At 36.1% G+C, this 23,502-nt stretch overlaps 1 protein-coding gene across 1 annotated transcript in view; it reads left to right on the top strand.

The window, feature by feature from the left end:
- TUBGCP5 (tubulin gamma complex associated protein 5) overlaps window positions 1–23,502 on the top strand; it is a 221,300-nt gene that overhangs the window by 114,270 nt on the left and 83,528 nt on the right. The window contains exons 4-16 of the mRNA XM_007956739.2: window positions 1,217–1,313; window positions 1,718–1,797; window positions 2,550–2,685; window positions 8,476–8,590; window positions 9,138–9,227; window positions 10,158–10,251; window positions 10,784–11,030; window positions 12,528–12,730; window positions 13,581–13,696; window positions 16,350–16,618; window positions 17,827–18,025; window positions 18,625–18,813; window positions 19,624–19,806. Coding sequence (XP_007954930.1) covers window positions 1,217–1,313; window positions 1,718–1,797; window positions 2,550–2,685; window positions 8,476–8,590; window positions 9,138–9,227; window positions 10,158–10,251; window positions 10,784–11,030; window positions 12,528–12,730; window positions 13,581–13,696; window positions 16,350–16,618; window positions 17,827–18,025; window positions 18,625–18,813; window positions 19,624–19,806 — 2,018 coding nt within the window. The remainder of the gene's footprint in view (window positions 1–1,216; window positions 1,314–1,717; window positions 1,798–2,549; window positions 2,686–8,475; window positions 8,591–9,137; window positions 9,228–10,157; window positions 10,252–10,783; window positions 11,031–12,527; window positions 12,731–13,580; window positions 13,697–16,349; window positions 16,619–17,826; window positions 18,026–18,624; window positions 18,814–19,623; window positions 19,807–23,502) is intronic.

Genomic DNA, 23,502 nt, shown 5'->3' with positions numbered 1-23,502 from the left:
TTCTTTGCTCTGGACGAGGAGAGACCCATCATTGCATCTAGATGGCAGCTTGCTAGCTTTTAAGATCCCAGTCGCTACTTGCCAAAGTAGGAGGTGGAACAATGTTTTATATAGTATGTTACGCCAATTGAGCTTGATGTCCCCTGCTACTGTGGTCGATTGGGCCATATTTTGGGCCATGATTGTTCTTAGAGTAGGGAATATTTTTAATAACCATTCAGTTGTTTTGAGATTTTTGAAATAACTCTTCTCAGATGTATTTTATGTTGCTCTATTGTAAATTTCTAATGCCAACCTTATTTATCTGGTTTTAATGAGTCACAGCTGGTGGTTCAAACCCACCAGCCACTCCTCGGAAGGAAGATGGGGTCAATCTACTTCCATAGTGATACTGCCTTGGAAACCCAAGGAGGGGTCACTATGAGTTGGGTCCAACTTGACGGCACATAACAACAACGAGTCACCTCACTGTGGTTCCTATGTACTGACTTAGCACATACATTCTTTGAATTTGTATGATTATTTTCTTTTGTCTCTCTCCACAATTCTGGTTCAAACATTACCAATGTGTGAATGCTTTTTAAGTCTAAGTCTTTTGTGTAACACATTTTCTTTCCTAATTTAAATCCATGAATTCAATTGGCTAGACATCACCATCTCAGTATGTCAATAATCCTTCAAATTCAGTATGATTCAAACCAAATTTGAATTCTTCCTCTCACAAACTGTCTCTTATTTTTTATCTCTTCTCAGAGTAGTGCAAATGGTTTGCATTCCCATGCTAATCTAAAGGGTAGCGATTTAAACCCATTCAGCAGAAGAAAAAGCGTAGCAATCTGCTTCTGTAAAGATTATAGGCAATATATGTGAACATTTTTCAAGTTCATAATGCATATTGTCACTTGAGAATAATCACTTTTAAATATTAATGTTATCCTCCAAAGACATTCAGTTTTCTCAGGGGAATAAAAGTCTCATCCAGTCTTTTACTTGTTAGAAATATAGAATTCAAGCCTTCAGATGGCTTTGTGAGACTCATGTGTACATTTGCTATTAAAAAAAAATTGTACACATTAACATTTATTTAGGTATAATTTATATGTTCTCAAATCAGAAAAAAGTTAAAGACAGAAATGTGTGGGGCATCTTTTCTTTACTCAAACTGGAAAGCACTTACCAACATCAGTAATTCGTGTTCTGTATTTTTTGTTTTAAGACAGATGCACATTATTCCATACTATCACTTCTTCTGTGTCTTTCTGATTCCCCTTCAAATAGCAATTATGTGGAAACACCAAGAGATAAAGAAGTAGGTATGTTACCAAATAGCTTAAAGTATTAAAAATAAAGGAGAAATTTATTTTATTGCTTAATTATCAGACACTGAGATTTTTATACAAGGTTGTAGATGTCAGTGCAGCTAAAATATTTCTGTTACTTTGGTGTATATAATTATGACTTTCAGAGAAGCAGAATTTCATTTTAAATGTATGTTTTGATTTTGTAAGTTAAACTATGTGCAATTATAAGAAAAAAAATTTTTGAAGATATAAAAATTTAGATGCAAAGTGTATTAGACTAGCAGTTTAAGTGTTCTGGTATTTTTGAGCTTTCATTTTCTAAGTACATTTTGAGTTTTGTTAGACTTTTTTTATAGTCCTGGCATTTTTCAGAGAGATTTATGATGAAGCTGATAGGTTTTTCTTTTACATTTTAGAAAAGAAAGATAATTTTGACTGGGGAAAATACTTGATGGAAGGTGAAGAAATTGACTTTGTTCCAAGTGTAGACACACCAGTAAGTGACAGTAGTTTTGTTATTCAAAATATAAATACATGCCAAGTGAGATACAGAAAATATGTTTTGATATAGCTGATTCTTGTGGGTTCTTCTGGCCTTAGAGCTCTGGTAGCATAGTGGCTAAGGCACTTGACTGCTAAGCAGAAGGCTGGCGGTTCAAATCCACCAGCCACTCCTCGGAAGGAAGATGGGGCAGTCTAATTCCGTGGACAGGCACATAACAACAACAGAGCAACTTAGCTAAAACAAGAATACTTTTCACTAAACTAGAGAAGTAATTAGGAGCTCTGGTACCTTAGTGCCTAAGGCACTTGACTGCTAACCAGAAGGCTGGCGGTTCAACCCCACCAGCCACTCATCAGAAGGAAGATGGGGCAATCTACTTCCGTAGTGACACTGCCTCAGAAACCCAAGGAGGGGTCGCTATGAGTCAGGTCCGACTCGACGGCATATAACAACAACAACAACAACAGAAAAGTAATTATGGAAGATTTATTAAGATTTTGCACCAAGTTATTAGTACTAGAAAGTGGTGTGAATACAAAGATCCTGTAAGGAGCTATAAATCTTAGGATTTTTGCCACCAAAAATCATTCATTCATATAATAGATACATTCAAGACATTTAGAATAAAATTCCATTTGGTATTGTTTTTGCTTTTCTTGTGAAATTTTCTTAATCTTTTCCCTAAGTACCTCAAATTTTTATATTCTCTAAAGATAAGCTGCATTTTGTTTTGTTTTAATCAGAATTGGTCTGAAGAAAGTGAAGGCGAAGATGATCAACAGCCTTTAAGCAGAGAGGACTCTGGGATTCAGGTGGACAGGACACCATTAGAAGAACAAGATCAAAAAAGAATACCAGGGCCTTGTGTGAGCTGGAAAGGTATTCTGTGTTTTTTGATGTTGAGATTTTATAGTAGAAATATTTCCTAGAAGGAAAGCAGGTTTTGAGAATCAGTTCCATGTAATTCATTGTATTGATTGACTTTGTGGCACTATGGCTTAAGTGTTAGGCTGCTAATTGAAAGGTTGGTGTTATGAACCCACCAGCTGCCCCATGGGAGAAAGATACGGCAGTCTGCTTCTATAAAAGTTATAGCCTTGGAAACTCTATGAGGCACTTCTACTCTGTCTGATAGGCACACTATGAGTTGAATCAGTTTGATGGCACAGGTTTGGTGGGGTTTTTTTGGCCACCCTTATAAAATAAATCTTTTTAGACCATTGTTGTTGTTAGCTGCCATTGAGTTGATTTTTGACTCATGGTGACCATTTATAAATCTTTTTACTCTAGTGCCTAAGACAGAGTGCTGTAGAATTTATGTTGAATAGAGATTTAGGGTACAATTTTGTTCTTAAATAATTCTGAGAATTTTCTGTTAATCTTAATTTATATTTATATTTTATATTTTAATGGAGGATTTACTTTACTGAAGTTAACCACTTGCCATTGAGTCAACTCCAACTCATGGTAGCTTAATGTGTGTCAGAGTAAACTAAGTTCTATAGGGTTTTCAGTGGCTAATTTTTTAAGTAGATCACCAGGCCTTTCTTCCGAGGTGCCTCTAAGTACACTTGAGTAACCAACCTTTACGTTACCAGCCAAGCAAGTTAACTGTTTGTACCACCTAGATACCTTGCCAAGGTTAGTAACTAAATGAAAGGAAAAACCAAACTCACTACCACTGAGCGAGTTCCAACACATATTGACCCCCACTGGATTTCAAAGGCGGTAAATCTTTATAGAATCAGACTGCCCCATATTTCTTCCGCAGAGTAGCTTGTGAGTTTGAACTGCCAACTTTCTGGTTAGCAAATGCCTTAGGCGCTGTGCCACCAGAGGTCCTTAAATAAAAGGAAAAGATCTGTATAATTTAATTGGATTGTCTGCTTTTTAGTTTTTAGTGAAGAATTATGAATTGGTAGAATCTAGAAAGAGCTGGAAGCAACCTTAGGGAATATGTCATCTAATCCTGCTTTTTCATATTCTAGATAAGGAAACAAAGACTGAGTTGGAGTGGTTTCCTCATAGCCACAGGATGGGAGAAATTAGCATCTAGGCCTCACTCACCACAACTGGACCTTGTTAAATTGGGCATAAAATAGTTTTTTTTTTTTTTTTCTTGCCATTGTTTTAAATTCTTGAATTGGACTTCCAAGACAGAGTGTGGAATCCATCATGATCAGAGCACATTCCCATCATTAGTCTGTGCAGAGTCTTTTGTTTATTTATTCTCTTCTGCTATTTCAGATTTCCATTCCTATTTCCTTTTCTCTGTGAGCCTAGTCACAGTCACCTGTTTTACTGTGTTTGATACCATTCTCAGATCTGCTGAATTCTTATAAAATATATTGTGTTGATTAGTGTATTATGCGTTTTTAAATTACATAAAACTGGTACTGTGCTATGTATAAGTTCTGTTTGAGTTGCTGGGTGGCACATTGAGCATTTGGCTACTAACAGAAAAGTTAACAGTTCAAATCCATTTAGAGGCACCTCTGAAGAAAGGCCTGGAGATCTCTTTCCTAAATATCACAGCCATTGAAAGCCCTATGGAATACAGTTCTACTCTGACACGTAAGGGGTCACCATGAGTTGTGATCAACTCAACAACAACTGTTTTTTTTGTTTAAGTTTTGTTCTATTACTTTTTTCATTCAACTCTGTTTTTCAAAATCCATCTATGTTGCTGTATGTCCATCTCTTCTCTTGCTTCTAACAGCTTGTGGTAGTTATGTTTGTGTGTCAACTTGGCTGGGCCTGGTTGAGTGGCTGGGCAGCTGGTGGTAGTTATTCCCTATGATGAGACTGGCAATCAACTCCATGGTGGGATCTACCACAAGCAGCTGAGTAGTTGCCTTTGGAATTTGGTCTGCTTCCTGTATATAAGGAGAAGCCTTGGGAATGGTCTCTAGCTTATGGCATCTTGAACCCAGCAGATAGCCGGGTCATTGTTCAGCAGCCTGCCATGCTCTGCTGACCTTGAGACTTACAATGGACTTGGATTAATGGCTTGCCATGTGATTTGGTAATATTGGGACTGTCCCTTGTTACTTGTCAACCTTGGGCTTGGCAGCCTCAGCAGCCAGCAGCTGTCTGAGTGAAGAAAAGCCTCTAGCTTCAGTGGGCTGGGAGCTGGAGGCAGAGCTGAAGCCCAAGGCTGAGGGACATTCACCCAGCTCCTAGAGCTTGGCACTTTGAACTTAGACTTAAAGCCTCCAAATTGTAAGAATAAACTCCTGTTTGTTTAAGACATCCCATTTGTGGTATATTTCTTCTCAGAGTGGCAATAGGTAACCAGAACACTGCTGTATAGTATTCTGCAGCTTGCAACTACCATATTTCTGTTATCCGTCCCCTGGTTGATAGCCTCTGAGGTACCTACACTGCCCTTCTGCTGTATCCAGTACTGTGAGCCACATCCTCCTGTGTGTCCATTATGGGTCTAAGCAAGAGTTCCTCTGTGTTAAAAATCCTTACGTGGGGAAGGGGGGTGGGCATGGCTCAGTCTCATCAGTACTTGATAAAATAATGCCCTTCTGATTGTGGCCATTGTTCTTTTAATTTGTTTAATTTGCATTTGTCTGACAACTAGTGATTTTGGAGACTTCATCACTTGGGCTTGCCCCTTCTGTGAATTTCTCATAGATGTCAGTGCTCAGTTTTCTTATGAGCAGAGTTTCATATCCTGCCTGCATGCTCCCACCCCTAAGAGTTCTTTATATATTTATATATTAACTGCTAGGTTTTAGACATTGCAATTATCTTCTCCTAGTCAGTCACCTGTTAACATTTTTCATGGAATTCTTCAACTGTGATTTTATTATACTTTAGTGTTTAATTCTTGAAGTTTTTCCGTACAAAGATATTCCCTTGTATTTTTCTTCTGTTTGCTTTTTTATCTTTTACATTTAGGTTATTTGTGAACAGCAGGTCTACTTTTGTATATGAAATGAACGTATACAGCTTGTTTTTCTCTCATGTCTCACTTTTCCTAAAAACATCTAGTGAGTAGTCTATTCTTTCCACATTACTTGTGATTCAGCCTTTATCATATATGTCAAATCAGGGCTTCAAACTATTTCATTCCTCCTGCTGACGAGCTCTGGTGGCATAGCGCCTAAGGCACTTGACTGCTAACCAGAAGGCTGACAGTTCAAACCCACCAGCCACTCCTTGGAAGGAAGGTTGGGCAATCTACTTCCATAGTGATACTGCCTCAGAAACCCAAGGAGGGGTTGCTATGAGTTGGATCTGACTTGACGACAGTGATCCCACATATACTGAGTCAGAATCTGTATTTTAACAAGATCCTCAGATTCCCAGGTAAACTTACGTCCCAATATACATAGGAATCACCTGGGATCTTGTTAAAATCAGCTTTAACAACAGCAATCCATGTGCATTTTAGAAGCAGTATCATAATTTTCTTTTTAAAAATTCACCTGTAATTTACAAATATATACCATATTTTTACACAAATTACACACCTGTTCCTTTTTTTTTTTGCCCCCCAACCATATATGTCCCCCATAAGGTATTTTTGTAAGCACTCTAAGCTAATTATTTTTTTCATGTTGCAACATGTTTTTATACAACAACATGTGAAAAACATAGCGTAGCATACTTAGGGGAGGTCTGGTAGCGTAGTGCCTAAGGCACTTGACTAACCAGAAAGCTGGTGGTTCAAACCCACCAGCCACTCCTTGGAATGAAGGTTGGGCAATCTACTTCTGTAGTGATATCGACTCAGAAACCCAAGGAGGAGTCGCTATGAGTTGGGTCGACTTGACGGCACACAACAACAACAACTGCATACTTACAAAAATAATTGAGGAATGAGGGTGCATTTGGCACAAAAACTGATTATAGGCATTATTTGCATAAAAATACAGTTAACTTGGGAGGAATTGATATCTTTACTATGATAATATTTACATTTCTTCTCATTTTTTATGTGTTACTAGGTCTTGGAAATTATAAAGATTTTAAGTATTCATTTTTAAATTTCTAATTATTTTATAGTTTTGTTATTGTAAATGGAACCTTTTTTGTTATTGCTGCTGTAGGGAAACACTATGGTTTTTATAAGTTTGTAAGTTTGTCTTATTTCTAGCATCTTTGCTGAGCTCTCATATTAATTTATAATATTTTGTTGATTCTATTGGGTTTCTTAATATAGATGAGCAATATCAACTGTAAATATTGACCATTTTATCTCTTCCTACCAATTTTTATGTTTTCTTCATAACATAAACCAAAAAAAACAAACTCACTGCTGATGAGTTGAACACGACTCATAGCAACCCCTCCTTGGGTTTCTGAGGCAGTATCACTACAGAAGTAGATTGCCCAACCTTCTGTCCGAGGAGTGGCTGGTGGGTTTGAACTGCCAGCTTACTGGTTAGTAGTCAAATGCCTTAGGCACTATGCTAGTCTGGGCTGTGTAATCAGTGGCAGTTAGAGTACGTGTCCTGACTTAGTCTCATCCTGAAGGGGTTGACATGAAATTCCTGAAAGAAATTGTACCTGAAGTGCTTTTTGGGGAATAGATTTGATATTGATATTGATATTCCTTAAAATGGAAAGATAATTTTCTTCTATTTCTGTTTCTCTGGGAATCCTTAATTATAAATAAATGTTGAACTTATACCATGCTATTCTACATTTATGAGATAATCCTTTTCTTTTTCCTTTAATATTACAGTAAGGAGACCTGCTGCTGGTGCATTGTTTAAGCACTTAGCTGCTAACTAAACAGTCACCAGTTCAAACCTAGCAGCTGCACTATGGTAGAACGATGGGGCAGTTCTACTTAGAAATTGACTCTATAGCAGATGGGTTTGGTTTGGGTTTTATTACTACACTGATAGATTTTCTGATATTCAATCATCCTTGAATTCCTGGGATATACCTATTTGATCATTATGTTATTTTATATATATATAATTTTGGGGGGAGGGTTGTTATTGAGAATATACAGCAAAACACACACATTAAACAGTTTATACATGTACATTTCAGTGACATTGATCACATTTGAGTTGTGCAATCATTCTCATCCTCTTCTGAGTTTTTCATCTTCCCATTAACATATTGTGGGTTTTTTTGTTTTATTACATTATAAGATTTGATTTAGTTGGCTATTTTTTAATTTAGGATTTTTCATCTTTATAATTCAGTGAATTCCCTTTTTTTTTTTTTATCATGCCTTTGTCTGGTTTTATATTATCTGAGCCTCATAGAATGTTAGGCAACTTTCCTTTTTCTGTTTTCTGAAATAACCTGTATTTGATACAGATTCTCTAATCCTTGAAAGTTTAGTGCCAGTCCTAAAGCTTTGGGGTGGTTGAGGAATGCCTTTGATTACCATTTCAATTTCTTTAATGGTATTGGACTATTCTTACTGTTTGCATCTTTTTGTTCATGGAGTCATTTTAAAATTAAACAATACTTTTTACTTTTTAGCCAACAGTTAAATATTGTATGCATGCCTCAATATATGTATGATTTTAAACAAATGAATATATAAATGTTGTTAGATAGTTGTTATTTTTCTAAGTCATTTTCAGTTACATATTTGAATGAAGCTATAGTCTAGACATTGTGGCAAAGTTGACCAAGAATCAACTATTACAAACTTAAATATTTTATTAAATTTCCTTCCTGTAGATGAGACAGATGGCCGAAACTGGCTAGAAGAACATGTGGTCCTTCAGTACTGGACAGCCAGGCCCTTACGGTTTTCTCATAGTTTACATTTGCATTCCAATTTAGGTACTGTCTGGTAAGAAGCTAAATTTTTCATTTAACGTATGACAGTAGAAACTTTGATTTGTGATTTAAATCACTAAATACTTTCCTGAAATATAAACTTGCCAGGTTTTTTTTTTTTTTTTTTTTTGGTGGTGTTATTTAGCAATTCTAATTAAACACAGTTCAAAACTATTAATTATTTTAAAAATGAAATTATTATAGAATTAGAGTTTGCATTTTAGATTTTTGTGTTATTTTCAAAATGGATTGGTGTATATTAAATCGTATTTGGTTTGTTTTATTGCCTTTACTACAAAATTACAGTTACTGTTTTCTAAAAAACAGTTTTAAAACGTTTGCCTCAGCAATAAATAAAGCAATTGAAATTGTTCTAGAAGTGCTTCTCTGAGAATAGTTCAATTTACTTGTGGAAATGAATATGGGAGGATATATATTTATTTTGATTATTTGCTAATTAATTACTGGGTAAGTTACCAGGAAGTTGCATATATTTTTTGAGACATGTTTTTACTTATTTTGAAATATTTATGTTACCTTTAATATTCATTCTCTAATAGGGATCAACACTTGCATAGTAGTGATTCATTACATGTTCCAGATGACAGAATTTTTGTTACAGAGACTCAGGTTATTCGGGAAACCCTATGGTAAGACCTCTTAATCTAATTAACAGTGTAGAAGACTTTATTTATGAGATACAAAGTATCATTTTTTAAAAGAGAAGTGTTCAGGGGTTTTCACATTGAAACTAGAAATAGACTGTTAGGTATGAAACCAAAGCAGTTCCTATTAGGCACTTAAACTTGGACTGGCAGAATCAGGAAACCCAGATGTCCATATTTGACCATGGAGATTGTGAGATTTTGATACACCTTTCCATATTAAATAATATTAAATAATATGCAATTTAATTAAATTAAACCACATTTTAAATATCTGAGTTTATAGCATGTTTCTAGATTGCTGCTTATTAGTTTTAATAGAGTATTATCCTGAACCTGAAACATCTCCGAGAATTTAGATTATATTCACATGAAAAATGAAAAAATGTAACACGTGGTATTGTTACTTTTGAGTTTTCTAGATTTTACTGCTTTCTGCCATAAGACCTACTATTGATATTCCCTAAAATTGAAAGATCTGTTAGGGTTATCAAGTTTGTAGATGGATATGCTTTCAGATTTTTTTTTTGGATCCGTCCCCAGCTCTGGTAGCGTAGTGCCTAAGGCATCTGACTGCTAACCAGTCTGGTGGTTCAAACCCATTGGCCACTCCTTGGAAGGAAGGTTGGGCAAACTATTTCCGTAGTGATACAGCCTCGGAACCCAAGGAGGGGTCACTATGAGTCAGCTCTGAATCGATGGCAGTGCATTTTCTCTCCTGGATATTAAAATATCTTGAAGCTTAAGAAAAATCAGATAACAAAGATGTCTTCCATTTTCTTAGTATCTAACCTTTGGAATTGTGTATTCTTTTTTGCCCTAAATTCTGGATCTCTTATTAAAATTTCTTAGACAATACTATAATGAATATTTTTCCAGCCTTAAAAGTATATTTATCTTTCTATGTCATTTCAGGTTACTTTCTGGGGTAAAAAAGCTCTTTATATTTCAGTTAATAGATGGGAAGATAACTGTGAGAAAGAACATTGTACTAACTCATTTGACACATGTAAGTTATTTGAATTTATTGTAATTAGAAAATTAAATATGTGTAAAGCATGGTAATATAATTTTAAAATGTTCTATGATTTTAAAATTAACTATTAAGTGTATTTAAAATTGAAAAAGCTAAATTGTGGATCTATACATTCTTTAGAATTCTTTAATTTTGTTTATAAAGTTCATACTGAGTTTTGATTTGCATATTTTTGTTTTTATTTCTGGCATTTTATACTGAGAAAGGCTAATAAATTTTTAAGATACTGAAATCATCAGAAAACTGTACACTGTAATTTCTTTTTATTATGGTACTATAACCTTATGTGTGCTTAAAAAAAGTATAAACTCCATATCCATATTCTGTGTCAACTAATGCCTTCTCTTTTTACTTTGAATATAAAACTGAATTTTAATCTTTTTACTACTTTGTTTTGCTAAGCATACAACAAGTCACAAGGGAAATATTGTAAAGTTAGAGGGAAATGAGTTTGCTTGTTTGTAGAGGGTTGATTTTACATAATAACGGTTTGCTTATATTATAGAACTGTTTACGATCAGTGCTAGAACAAATAGCAGCATATGGCCAGGTTGTGTTTCGACTCCAGGAGTTCATCGATGAAGTCATGAGGCACAGTTCTGACCATATATTACCTGAAAATAGTTCCATTCCTAAGAAGTCTACTGAAGCTCCCTTTAGGACCTACCAGGCTTTCATGTGGGCCCTGTACAAATACTTCATTAGTTTCAAAGAGGAACTTACGGAAATTGAGAAGTATATCATCAATAATGGTATTTAAATGTTCTTTACTTTTTCTCATAAGACACACAACTCTGCATGCCATTTAAGTTATTAACTGATAAAATATTTAAAAGTTACATGGCAAATAAGTAAATGCACACATTATTTATTACTATTGTAAATTTATTTGGTAAACCATTTATATCTCTAAAAATCAAAAAATACAAGAGAAGTTACAGTGGAAATTATTCTTCTGTTCCATTTCCCCAGCTATTCAGTCTCCCTTCCTCGAGGTAATAAGTTTGTTGTGCATCCTTCTAGTAAATGCATATACATAATGCATACATACCTAGTAATGTATGAACTATTCTCCTCAAATTGCTTTCTAATTTATATTTTGAAGATTATACTATACAAAGAAATAATTAGCCTCTTCATCCTTTTTTTACTGATGTTAGTGTTTCATTATATGGATGTATCATAGACTAATCTCTTCTTGAAATGGACATCTAGATTGTTTCTGAATTTTTTGCTATTGCCAACAGTGCTGTGATGATAACCACTTACCAAGTAATTACTTATTAAGTAGTTGTACACATAGGCAGTCAGGTTACCTATAAGATAAATTCTTAAAAATAAAATAGTTGGATCAAAGAATATGTGCATTTATGATTTTGATAGATATTGATACGTCACTCTCCAGGAGGGTACATATTTATTTAAATGTACACTCTTGCCAGCAATGTATATGACTGCCTGTTTCCACATACTCTCACCACCAGTATGTTATCAAACTTTTTGGTCTTCTCTATCTGTACTTTTCCCCTTTGAATTTTTATTTTCAACTACTGCAAAAATAATACAGAATGATCCCATGTTCTCATCATACAGCTCCACAATTGGTGACATGTAATTATAGTCTATTGTCAAAACTAGGAAATTGATATTGGCCCAACACATCAGCTAGACTATAGACCTTGCTTGGATTTCACCAGTATGTATGGGTACCTGTTGTTGTATTTTGCTTTTTTGAGGAGGAACAGTATTTCTTGGTGTATACTTCTGTGACATTTCATCACATGTAAGGTTGCATGATCACCTCTGTATTCAAGATACAGAACTGTGCCATCACCACAGAGGAATTTGCTCATGCTGCCCCTTTGTAGTCATACCCTCCCCCACCTTCCCTAACTAGAATGGTAGCCAAGTGGAGTTTGTTTGTGTTTTACCCAGTGTAATTTCAATTTGCATTTTATTTATTATTTATGTATTATTATTTTATTTATGTTTTTATGCATTTAAGAATCATTTGTATTTCCTTTATTGTGAACTGTCAGTTCTTTTATACATTACTTTTCTGCTGAATTACTTGTTTCACCTTGACTTTCAGGATTTCTTTTTTCATTAGGGACATTTGTAATATGAGATTAAAACCCACTACCCTCTAGTTTATCATGTATGTTTTCATAAACAGCTTAGCATTTATATCAAATTTCAAATGCATGTATTTTTCCTTGCTATTGAGTTTGATTTATTAATATTTGCAGATACTACAGTAACTCTTTCTATAGTGGTGGACAGATTATCACCTCGACTGGCTCAGCTCAAGGTTCTGCACAAAGTATTTAGCACTGGAGTAGCTGAAGTTCCACCTGACACACGAAATGTTGTTCGGGCATCTCATCTACTCAACACACTGTACAAAGCCATTCTTGAATATGACAGTGTTGGAGAAGCCTCAGAGCAAACTGTATGTGGGACCACTGTCTAATCTAAAATGTGTGACTCCATTCTGTGTAGTCAAAGGAGTACAAAGGAGTACAAAGGAGTAGCCTGTCATACTTCTTTGTACAAAGGATACTTAAGTCAGTGTGTCAGAAAGTTGTTCAAAGATTTAAAATTGGCTTCAGAGTTAGAGTTTATCAGAGTTCATCTACACAGGGACCCTGTGTGAGCACCCTCCCAAACAGAAGGCTGTAGGAAATTGGTTTTGCAGCTCAAATTGCCAAGATCACTAGAAGGATGATGCAAAGGAAAGTAACACATGAAAAACACCTACATGACTTATATTAATATTTGCAGTAACCCTTTCTTAAAAATACAAATCTAACTAGAGACTGTCATCTTGAAAATTGCATGTTTGAGAACATTTTTTAGTACAAGTGTGTTGGTATAACTTTTTGTTAAACTAGTTTGATATTGCAGTTTAAAATAAAGAAGTTGTTACAGTTTTTATTCCAACTGGAAACTATAGCAGAGTTTTTCCATTCATAATAAACAATTTGCTCATAGTAATATTTAGACAGGAAACATATCCCAGTTTACCTGGACTGCCCTAGTTTATGACTGTTGTCCCTGTGTAATTTACATTCTTAAGAGAGTCCTGGTATGAAGTTGAAACAATATTGTCATCCCAGATTTAGGTGAATTTTTAAATAGGATTTTATAATGTATAGTATTAGACCATTAGTTTCTTACTTTGTTTCAAAAAAGTAGAATCTAGGTCACTTTTGAAAAGGAGTTTCAGAAATATTTAAACATCATTTTATCTAGTGACAGAGAAGTCCCCTAAAGTTAACTATCCACACTCTCATCTGCAGGTCTCCCTTCTGTTCTTCCTCTGGGTAGAAACAGTACGGCCTTACCTGCAGACTGTGGATGAGTGGATAGTACACGGGCACCTTTTTGACTGTGCAAAGGAGTTCATCATCCAGAGGTAAGGTTCAGAACTACATATAGTGTAGGAAGAAGTCCACTGGTGCTAGTTTTATGTGTTTTTTCTCACATAGAAATCATGTGCTTTGATTAGTTGCATATACCACTGAGAGCAATTCAAATGACAGAGCTGTGTTGTCACCATAGCAAGTTTTTGGGATTTCTTTTGTTTTGTTTTGTTTTTTGCATTTTAATAGGAAACTTTAGGTTACCAGATAATTAAAAATACCTTTTCCTCTGGAACCAGACAGCTATGCCCTCTGTCACCACTTCTGTTTAACATTGTATTGGAAGTCCTGGCCAGGGCAATAAGGCAAGAAAGAGAAATAAAAGGCAGACAAATTGGCAAAGAGCAACTAAAACTATCTCTATTTGTGGATGATATGATCCTGTACATAGAAAACCCAAGGGACTCAATAAAAAAACTACTGGAACTAATAGAGAGGTTCAGCAAAGTGGCAGGATACAAGGTCAACATACAAAAATCAGCTGGATTTCTCTACACCAAAAAAAAGCCCTCTGATAAAGAAATAAGGGAAACAATACCATTTCCTATAGCTAGGAAAATGATAAAATATCTAGGAATAAACCTCACCAGAGACACAGAAGACCTATACAAAGAAAACTATAAAACACACTGCTACAAGAGACAACAAGGGCACTATATAAATGGAAGAACCTACCTTGTTCATGGATAGGTAGACTAAACATTGTGAAAATCTCAATACTATCTAAAGCAATCTACACATTTAATGCAATCCCAATCCAGGTTCTAACAATATTTTTTAAGGACATGGAAAAACCAATTACTACATATGGAAAGGAAAGAGACCTTGGATAAGCAGGGCACTTCTGAAGAAGAAGAACAAAGTGGGAGGTCTCACACTCCCGGACCTCAAGAACTACTATATAACCGTAGTAGTCAAAACAGCATAGTATTGGTACAATGATGGACAGATAGACCAATAAACAGAATTGAAAGTCCAGATCCAGACCCACCAATCTATGGACAGCTGATCTTTGACAAAGGTCCAAAACCCATTAAATGGGGAGGAGACAGCCTCTTTAACAAGTAGTGCTGGCAAAACTGGATATCCACCTGCAGAAAAGTGAAACAGGACCCATACCTCACTCCATACACAAAAACAAACTCAAGCTGGATTAAAGATTTAAATGTAAAACCCAAAACTATAAAATTCATCAAAAATAAAATAGGGGCAAATCTGGGAGCCCTAATTTATGGCATAAATAGACTATCAAGCATAACCCAGAATGTGCACAAGGTACAAGAGAAGCTAGATGACTGGGGCCTTTTAAAAATTAAATTCTTATGTGGATCGAAAGACTTCGTCAAAAGGATAAAAAGAGAACCTATATATTGGGAGAAAATAGTTGCCTGTCTGATAAAAGACTTACCTCCAAAATCTATAGAAAACTTCATCACCTCAATACCAAAAGGACGAATAATCCAACTCACAAATGGGCAAAAGACTTGAACAGACAGTTCACTAAAGAAGATACATAGGCAGCCAACAAACACATGAGAAATTGGTCATGATCATTAATCATAAGAGACATGCAAATCAAAACAACAATGAGATAACATCTCACACCAGCAATAATAGCAAATTTCAACCAGTCAGAAAATAACAAATGCTGGTGGGGTTGTTGAGAGATTGGAACTCTTGTGCACTGCTGGTTGGATCGTAAAATGGTATAGCCATTGTGACATACGGAATGGCATTTCTTTAAAAAACTGAAAATAGAGGTACCATTTGACCCAGCAATTCCATGACTAGGAATATATCCTAAAGAGGTGAGAGATAGTGCACGAACAGACATATGTACACCTGTGTTCATCGCAGCACAATTCACTAAAGCAAAGAGATGGAAACAACCTACATGCCCATCAACAGATGAGTGGATAACCAAATTATGGTACATGCATACAATGGAATACTATCTACATTAAGAACAGTGAGGGATACGCCAATCATCTCACAACATGGGTGAACCTGGAGGACATTATGCTGAGTGAAATAAGTCAGTTGCAGAAAGACAAGTACTTTATGAGCCCATTAGTATAGAAAGATAAAGAAGGGTTTGCTTGGGAAAGGGAACTCACTTTATAGGTTACCAGGATAGGGAAGGAAGGAGAGGGGTTAATTTTGGGCTCACTGGGGCTCACACACTGATGTGAGTAAGGGGAGGGATATACGGAAAGGGTTTGTGACCACCTTGATGACATTAGGAAATGAAAGGACACCGAATTGTACACATAAGAGGTAGACAACAGATGCTAATACCAACCAGTGTATCCACAATACTGCATTACCATTAACACCATACACCAGGTTACAGATAAACACAGACACCTGAGAGGATCAGATGGGGCTCAGTGAGCAGCCATATTCTCCAGACCAAGGATAGATTCAGCAGAGGCATTTCTACATGAGTTGGGGCCCAAGCTGACAACAGCTAACAACAGTAGCATATATTTTTCCAATAATAAATGGTTTGTCTCACTGATATCTGATATTACTGTGTTTTGGAATGTCTGTAAAACATGCCTAAACTAGAATATTATTACTGCTTTTGGGTTTTTTTTTTAAGAACAAAAAGTTTAAATTCAAAATTCTTTTGAATCTCTGTAGAAACAAAAATGTTCCAGTAAATCATAGAGACTTTTGGTATGCAACTTACACATTGTACAGTGTGTCAGAAAAGTCCGAAAATGAAGAAAAAATGAGTGATAACGCTAGTGCAAGTTCTGGTAGTGACCAGGGACCTTCCAGCAGGCAGCACACCATGGTATCCTTCCTCAAACCTGTTCTGAAGCAGATCATAATGGCTGGCAAGTCGATGCAGCTACTGAAGAATCTTCAGTGTGTGGAGAGCTCCAGGTGCCAGGCAGTGGCAAGAGGTAGCATGTCCTTTCCTCATGTATCTAACCTCATCATCTTGATGACTACTCTATTTACTCTTGTCATCCTGAGTATGTAATCATTATACTTTTGAAATTCTCAAAGCCTGTTATATTAATGGAAATCATCACTATGGTCAAATTAGGTGATGCTGCTCTTGATTGAAAAAAGGATTTGTTTTCATTGGAAACTATCTGAGAAGCCAGTGATAATAAGTTTTACATGTGCAGGCGGTTCCCAGGTTACAAACAAGATCTTTTGTAACTATCTTTAAGTCAGATTTGTCGGTAAGTTGAAATAGGTGTATAGGGTTCTTATTTAGCATTACTTAAGTGCAAGAAAAAGCTGGAAGCCTTTTCAGTGATTTAAAAACTGTACATGCAGCAAGTAAAGATGACTGTGATGAAGAGTTTGTTGCCAGTAAGTTTTGGTTCAGTCATTTTAAAGTGAGAGCAATATTACATACCATTAAAGGGCAAGTAGGAGTTGTCCGTAAGTTGGACTCATAAGTTGGACTTAGATGTTCATAACCTGAGGACTGCCTGTATTTCACTTACCCTTGATTTCCTAAGTTTGATCGTTTAAAAAAGAATTCTCCTGCATTTAGGTCTTGAGGACCACTAAATGACAGATACGAATTTGTTGATGAGTAGTTCAGATTTGATCACAAATTTGGAGAAAATCTTAATATGTTTTCTGATATTTGTTGATGTAATTTAAGCAATAACATTTTATTAACTGATTTTAAAAGTTTTAATGACATACATATGACTTTGTTTGTAAGTCACTTTAATGTTACACTAATTTTTTTTGCTTCATTATATCGCCTTTAAAGAAGGATTGTTTCTGTTTTTATTGAATGATCAAATGACCTTTCCAGGACCACTGTGAGAAGCATTTGTTCCCAATGAAATTATGATGACTCCTACTAGTGTTATAATGCTATGTACGGCAGCTAACAACAACAACATTGTGGTAACTTTCAATACTCTTATGTAGGGTGTTACTCCATTCAGAAAAACAATCAGGTTACACTTTTTGATATTAATATGAACTTTGTTAAACAGAATATAAAAATGTATAGTCTAGGTAAAGAAACAGATAGACCTTTATATGCCAAAGGAAAACTTGCCAGTGAAATTATTTAATGTTTCTTAATATTATTTGCCACAACTTAGTTTTCATTGTATTTTTCTTTATATTTCAGATGCAGATAGAAAAAGTCTGTATAACCTTTTTTTGGAATCTTTGCAATCTCGTCTTCGGCATGGAGAAGATTACCCTCCACGTATCCTTACTGAGCAACAGACAACCGAAGAGTGCCTAATTAAGATGCAGTCCATTGCGGAAAGACACCTTGAACTGGATGATGTTCATGACCCTTTGCTGGCTATTAACTTTGCAAGGTTATGCATAATTGTAAATTTCTTGACAATTGAAATGGTGGAAACTTGTACAGTGTTTGTTATTGTTAAGTGCTGTTGATTTAGACCCTTAGTGATCCTGTGTGCAACAGAAAGAAACACTGCATGGTCCTGCACCATCCTCATAGTTGTTGCCATGCTTGAGCCCATTATCACAGCCACTGTGTCATTCCATCTTGTTGAGGGTCTTCCCCTTTCTTGCTGACCCTCTACTTTCCCTAGCATGACATCCTTCTCTGGGGACTGGTCCCTTCTGACAGCATGACCAAAGTATGAGAGACGGAGTCTGCCCATTCTTCCTTCTAAGGAGCCTTCCAGCTATACTTCAAGCCAAATTCATTGGTTCTTCTAGCAGTGCATGGTACTTTTAGAATTTTTTGCCATCACCACAATTTAAATGCATCATTTCTTCTGTGGTCTTTTCTATTCATTGTCTAGCTTTCATATGCATCTAAGTCTATTGAAAATACTGTGGCTTGGAACAGGTTCACCTTAGTCCTCAAAGCGATATGTTTGCTTTTTAACTTTGGGTTCTGTTGATAGTATCTCATGAAAAGAAGATTCACAATTTTATCTTAAAGGTTGTATTTGGAACAAAGTGACTTTCATGATAAGTTTGCTGGTGGTGATATCTGTGTGGATAGATCATCAGAATCTGTGACATGCCAGACTTTCGAATTAACGCTGAGATCTTGCCTCTACCCACATATTGATAAACAATATCTAGATTGCTGTGGAAATCTCATGCATACTCTAAAAAAAGATTACAGGTAAAGAAGAGTAAATTTGTTAAAGAAATAGTAGTTTATTGTATTTTAAGAATGGTTGATGAAATTATTTAAAAATCTATATTTCGAGTTAGTTTTTATTAGAATAGGAAATGGAATATGCAGTAAACAATTTTCTTTCAAGAAAATCATTTTATTTCAAGTGGATTTGTTTAACTGTGTTCTGATATTTAATTTCTTTGTTTGTTCCTTAGAATCTACCCCAAAAGAAACACAGGAAAGCTTATTCCACAAAAATGCCCATAACAGAGTTTACTGTATGCTATAAATGTGACATTATTTAAGTGGTTAGTGATGGATGACTAGTTCTTTAAATTATGGTATATCTGTATGATGGACCTTATAAAATTAGTACAAGTGAGGTTTATAAAGAGTGAATTACATAAAACGTGCCTAAAGTTTAAAAAACAAGATATAATGTGGTAGCAACTATACTTTTTAAAAATGCATAGGAAAAAAAGCTGAAAGAAATACCCTAAATATTAGTAGTGGAAATTTACCATGGATGGTCGGATTTGGATGAAATTTTTTTTTCATTACACTTTTGTGACTTTGCAAAGTTTTCTGCAATGTTGTAGAAAGGTAACATTTATTTCTGATTATTAAAGTAGAACATATACTATTTTTATTATTTTAAAATAGAATTTTGGATGTATTAATATTTCTAACTTTAGTAAATGTAGAATGTAAACCTGTTTCACTTGAAATGGTAGTGTACAAAATCTGGTATTGATTAAGAATCCTGTCTTTTGAACTTTAGATCTTTTTGTTGTTTATTTTCTCCCCATTCAGGTTGGTAGAGTACTTGCAGGCCATGAGAAATTTTTTCTTAATGGAAGGTGGAGATACCATGTATGACTTCTATACATCAATTTTTGATAAAATAAGAGAAAAGGAAACCTGGCAGAATGTGTCCTTTCTCAATGCCCAACTCCAAGAAGCAGTAGGACAGCGTTATCCTGAAGATTGTTCACGGTAAAATACGGGCGGCACCTTTTATTCGAGATATTGTAAAACAAGCCATGTGCCAGAAATTTTCTCAATTTTTATGTGTATTATTTAATGTTCACAAACATCCTCTATAGTTTTACTGTTTTACATATTAGTTGAGACAGAGGATAGCCCAAGATACTTCACTACATACAGTAAAAGAAAAAGATAAGGTGGGATCACTCAGCCAGTGGTGATGGTTGGTTTGTGTGAGGTCCAGCAGCCTCCCTCATGTGATTGGCAGTCACTTCTGGCCATTGGCCATGGCACCTTTTTTTCCCATGGGTCTCCTCTCCTCTAGTATGCCACACTAGCCTCTGTAAGTGAAGGGCTTTGTTTTGGTTTTCTAGTATCACTCTAACAGATAATTCTACAAATGTATGAGTTTAACAAACAGGCATTTATTCTCTTACAATTTAGAAGGCTAGAAGTCTGAGTTCAGAGTGCCAGCTCTGGCAGCTGTGTAAAGGTCCCTTGACCTTGGGCTTCAGCTCTGCCTCTTGTCCCAGCCCACTGAAGCTAAAGGTGTCTCTCAACTCAGCCAGCTACTGGCTGCTGAGGCTGACAAACTCAAGGTTGATAAGTAAAATGGCACAGTCCAAAGATAAGCAACCCAGCAGGCCACTAGTTCAAGTCCAGAAATAGTCCCAAGGTCAGCAGGTAGCATGGCAAGCCACTCACTGATAACTCAGCTGAGTGCAGGATCGAAATGTTTCAAGAAGCTGAAGACCCTTCTCAAAGTGTCTTCTTATATACTGGAAACAGACCACATCCCTTTGGCAGCTACTCAGCTGCTCACAGCAGATTCCACCATGCAGTTGATTACCAGTCTCATCATGGGCAATAACTACATCCAGCTGCCCAGCCACTCAAAACCAGACCCAGCCAAGTTGACACATAACTATCACAGCTTGGATGGTATTCTGAGGAAATGAGAAAAAAGTCCCTAGATCTTCTGGACCCAGGCTCCAGGACTCATGCGCACTTCCACCACATTCTGTGGTCAAGTCATAAGGCTAACCTAGGTTCAGGGGTGGGAAACGGATCCCACTATTTAATGGGAAAAGCTGCAGGCTGTCAAACTGCAACTTTAGTTTGTTCACGGTAAGATAATGGGTTGATTCAGTTGTATCAAAGCAGGGCTTCAAGCTGGTTCATTCTGGTTTGACTCCCTGCTGAGAATTTGCTTTTCCACCCCACATGTACTAATCAGAATCTCCATTTTAGCGTGATCCCCACCCCCAATCCCCCCAACCCCCGGTCATTCATGTGTATATATACATCTTGTTAAAATGTATGTACATTTGTAACCCTGGGGACTTACTGTATAACACCCAGCAATGGTAGCAGTAATTTCTTATCCTATATGCAGCAGTGTTCCATTTTCTGCAACATGGCAAAAGTGGCATTTCACAAATGGTTGTTTTGTATCAGGATCTTCACAGATCAAACACATATGTTGACTGAGCTCCTTTAATGGAGAATAGTTCCTCTTTCCTTTCTTTAATGTCATTTATTTGATTATACAGGTATCTCTGAGATTGTATTTAACGTTTTGCTCTATGCCCCAGTTTTTTTGTAAGGATCAAGGCCTAACTAGATACAGGATTGGTTTTTCTGACAAGAGTATTTTCTAAGTGGTGCGTATTGTCAGGTTTCAGCTCTGGGGGCTGTATACATGATTGGGGCTGGTAGTGTTTGTGCCTAGCAACATTTTATCTCATAGTTTTGGAAGTCATTGATAATCATTGCCTTGATCCAGTAATTTTCTAATTTCTTAATTTTTTTATTTTCGTGTTACTCTTTTATTACTTTTGATTCTTCAATAAAAGAGTTTTCATCAATTATTTGGTTATGCTAAAATACAAGTCACTATAGTAAAGGCTGGCAGTTAAACCCCCCAGCCACTCCTCAGAAGGAAGGTTGGGCAATCTACTTCCATAGTGATACTGCCTTGGAAACCCAAGGAGGGGTCGCTATGAGTCGGGTCCGACTCGACGGTACATACCAAACAAAAATAGTAAAAGCGGGGTATTTCTTGATCCTGTTCTTTTCATGAATCCATTTTGATATAAAGAGTTTGTGCCCAGCAACCTCCAGAGGGACCCTTGTTGGAGTTTTTTTTTTTTTTTTTTTTTCTTGGTATCAGTAGAAAATTATGAATTTTCTTATATTTAATACATTTCAGTCCATTATAGTTCCTGTTTGTTGTTTTTGCTCCAACTGTTGTATCTTTACTCAGAGGAAAGTTCTTGCCTTGACCTAGTAATTGGGGATAGAATCCTTACCCTCAAGACTTGATGTCTGGGCTTATCCTGTGTACTGCCTGTGGTAGGCATGAAATTTTTCCAAGGAGCACTGGTCGCCTTTACTGAGGGCTTAATAAACCCTCTGGAGACTAGGAGTATTGTTGACACTGGATTGTCACTACTTCTGGGCTCCTTGCAAAGCTAGGAAATGTGTATCAAAGGGAAGGTGAATCTGGAGTTCATATTGTTATTTCCAGTTTTAAAGATCGCAGGGCATTACATCCTTGATTTTCCTTTGTAACATCTTTGATTTTCCTTTGTATCTGTTCTCTTGAGTGGTTCCTTACATTAGCAAAAATACTTGTTTTATTCTATGATAAATAGAAATAGTTCCAAAATAACAATGATAACAAGCTCACTGAGTTTTAAATGTCCTTTTTAATTTTCTTCTCTTTTATTGTGAACTGTCCATATCTTTTGCCAGTATTTCTGTAAGTATCAGGTTATTGGTCTTTATCTTCTCCATCTTTAGGAGCTCTTTGGAGATTGAAGATTTTGGCCTTTTACCTGTTTCATGATTTGGAAATAGTAATTCCCAATTTAACATTTATCTTTGGAAAAATAATTGTTATTTTTTTGCCATGCAGAAGAGTTTAGTTTTTAATGTGTCAGTCTTTTCCCTTATTATTTCTAGGCTTTGAGTCATAATTAGGAACGTTTTTCTCCCAGTTATGAGAAAATCTACCCATTCTTTCTTGTAATACTTGAATGGATTTTATTTTTTGCATTTACATCGTGATCCATTTAGAATTTATCTGGCTGTGCAATATGAGAAATAATCCAGTTTTAACTTTTTCCAAATCCTTTTTTTTTTTAAATTTTTTATTGTGATTTGGGTTACAAAGTTTACACAGAATATTCATTTCCCATACAGCAGCTCACATACACTTTGTCTCATGACATTGACCATAATTTTCCACAATGCAACAGCTCCCCTCCCACTTCCTCCCCATAGTTACCATTTCCCTGTGCCCTTTCCTCCCATGCACTCCTTCCCCTTGAGCTGTCTCCATGTGTGTACACAGCCCTTCTATTCTCCCATGATTGATCTCTCTAAGGAGTGTATCTACCTAATGTAAATGTTCAGCTGATATGCCTGTCTTTTATTTGGCTGGACTTTTTCCACACCTTGATGGTACAAGCAGTTCATTTGCTCTGCCACTAACTGAAAAGTTTTGGTTTTAGTCCACCCAGAGGTACCTCAGAAGAAAGGCCTGGCATCCTACTTCTGAAATATCAGCCATTGTTGTTGTTGTTAAGTGCCGTCGAGTCGTTTCCGACACATAGAGACCCCATGCACAGCAGAACAAACACTGCCTGATCCCACGCCAGCCCCACAATCCCTGCTATACTTGAGCCCATCATTGCAGCC

Source organism: Orycteropus afer, unplaced genomic scaffold (assembly GCF_000298275.1).
Source record: "Orycteropus afer afer isolate SDZICR_OR568_19922 unplaced genomic scaffold, OryAfe1.0 scaffold00656, whole genome shotgun sequence".
In the NCBI taxonomy this organism is placed as follows: domain Eukaryota; kingdom Metazoa; phylum Chordata; class Mammalia; order Tubulidentata; family Orycteropodidae; genus Orycteropus; species Orycteropus afer.
Note: the sequence above shows the minus strand (reverse complement) of the source record. Positions and strands in the feature narration are given on the sequence as shown.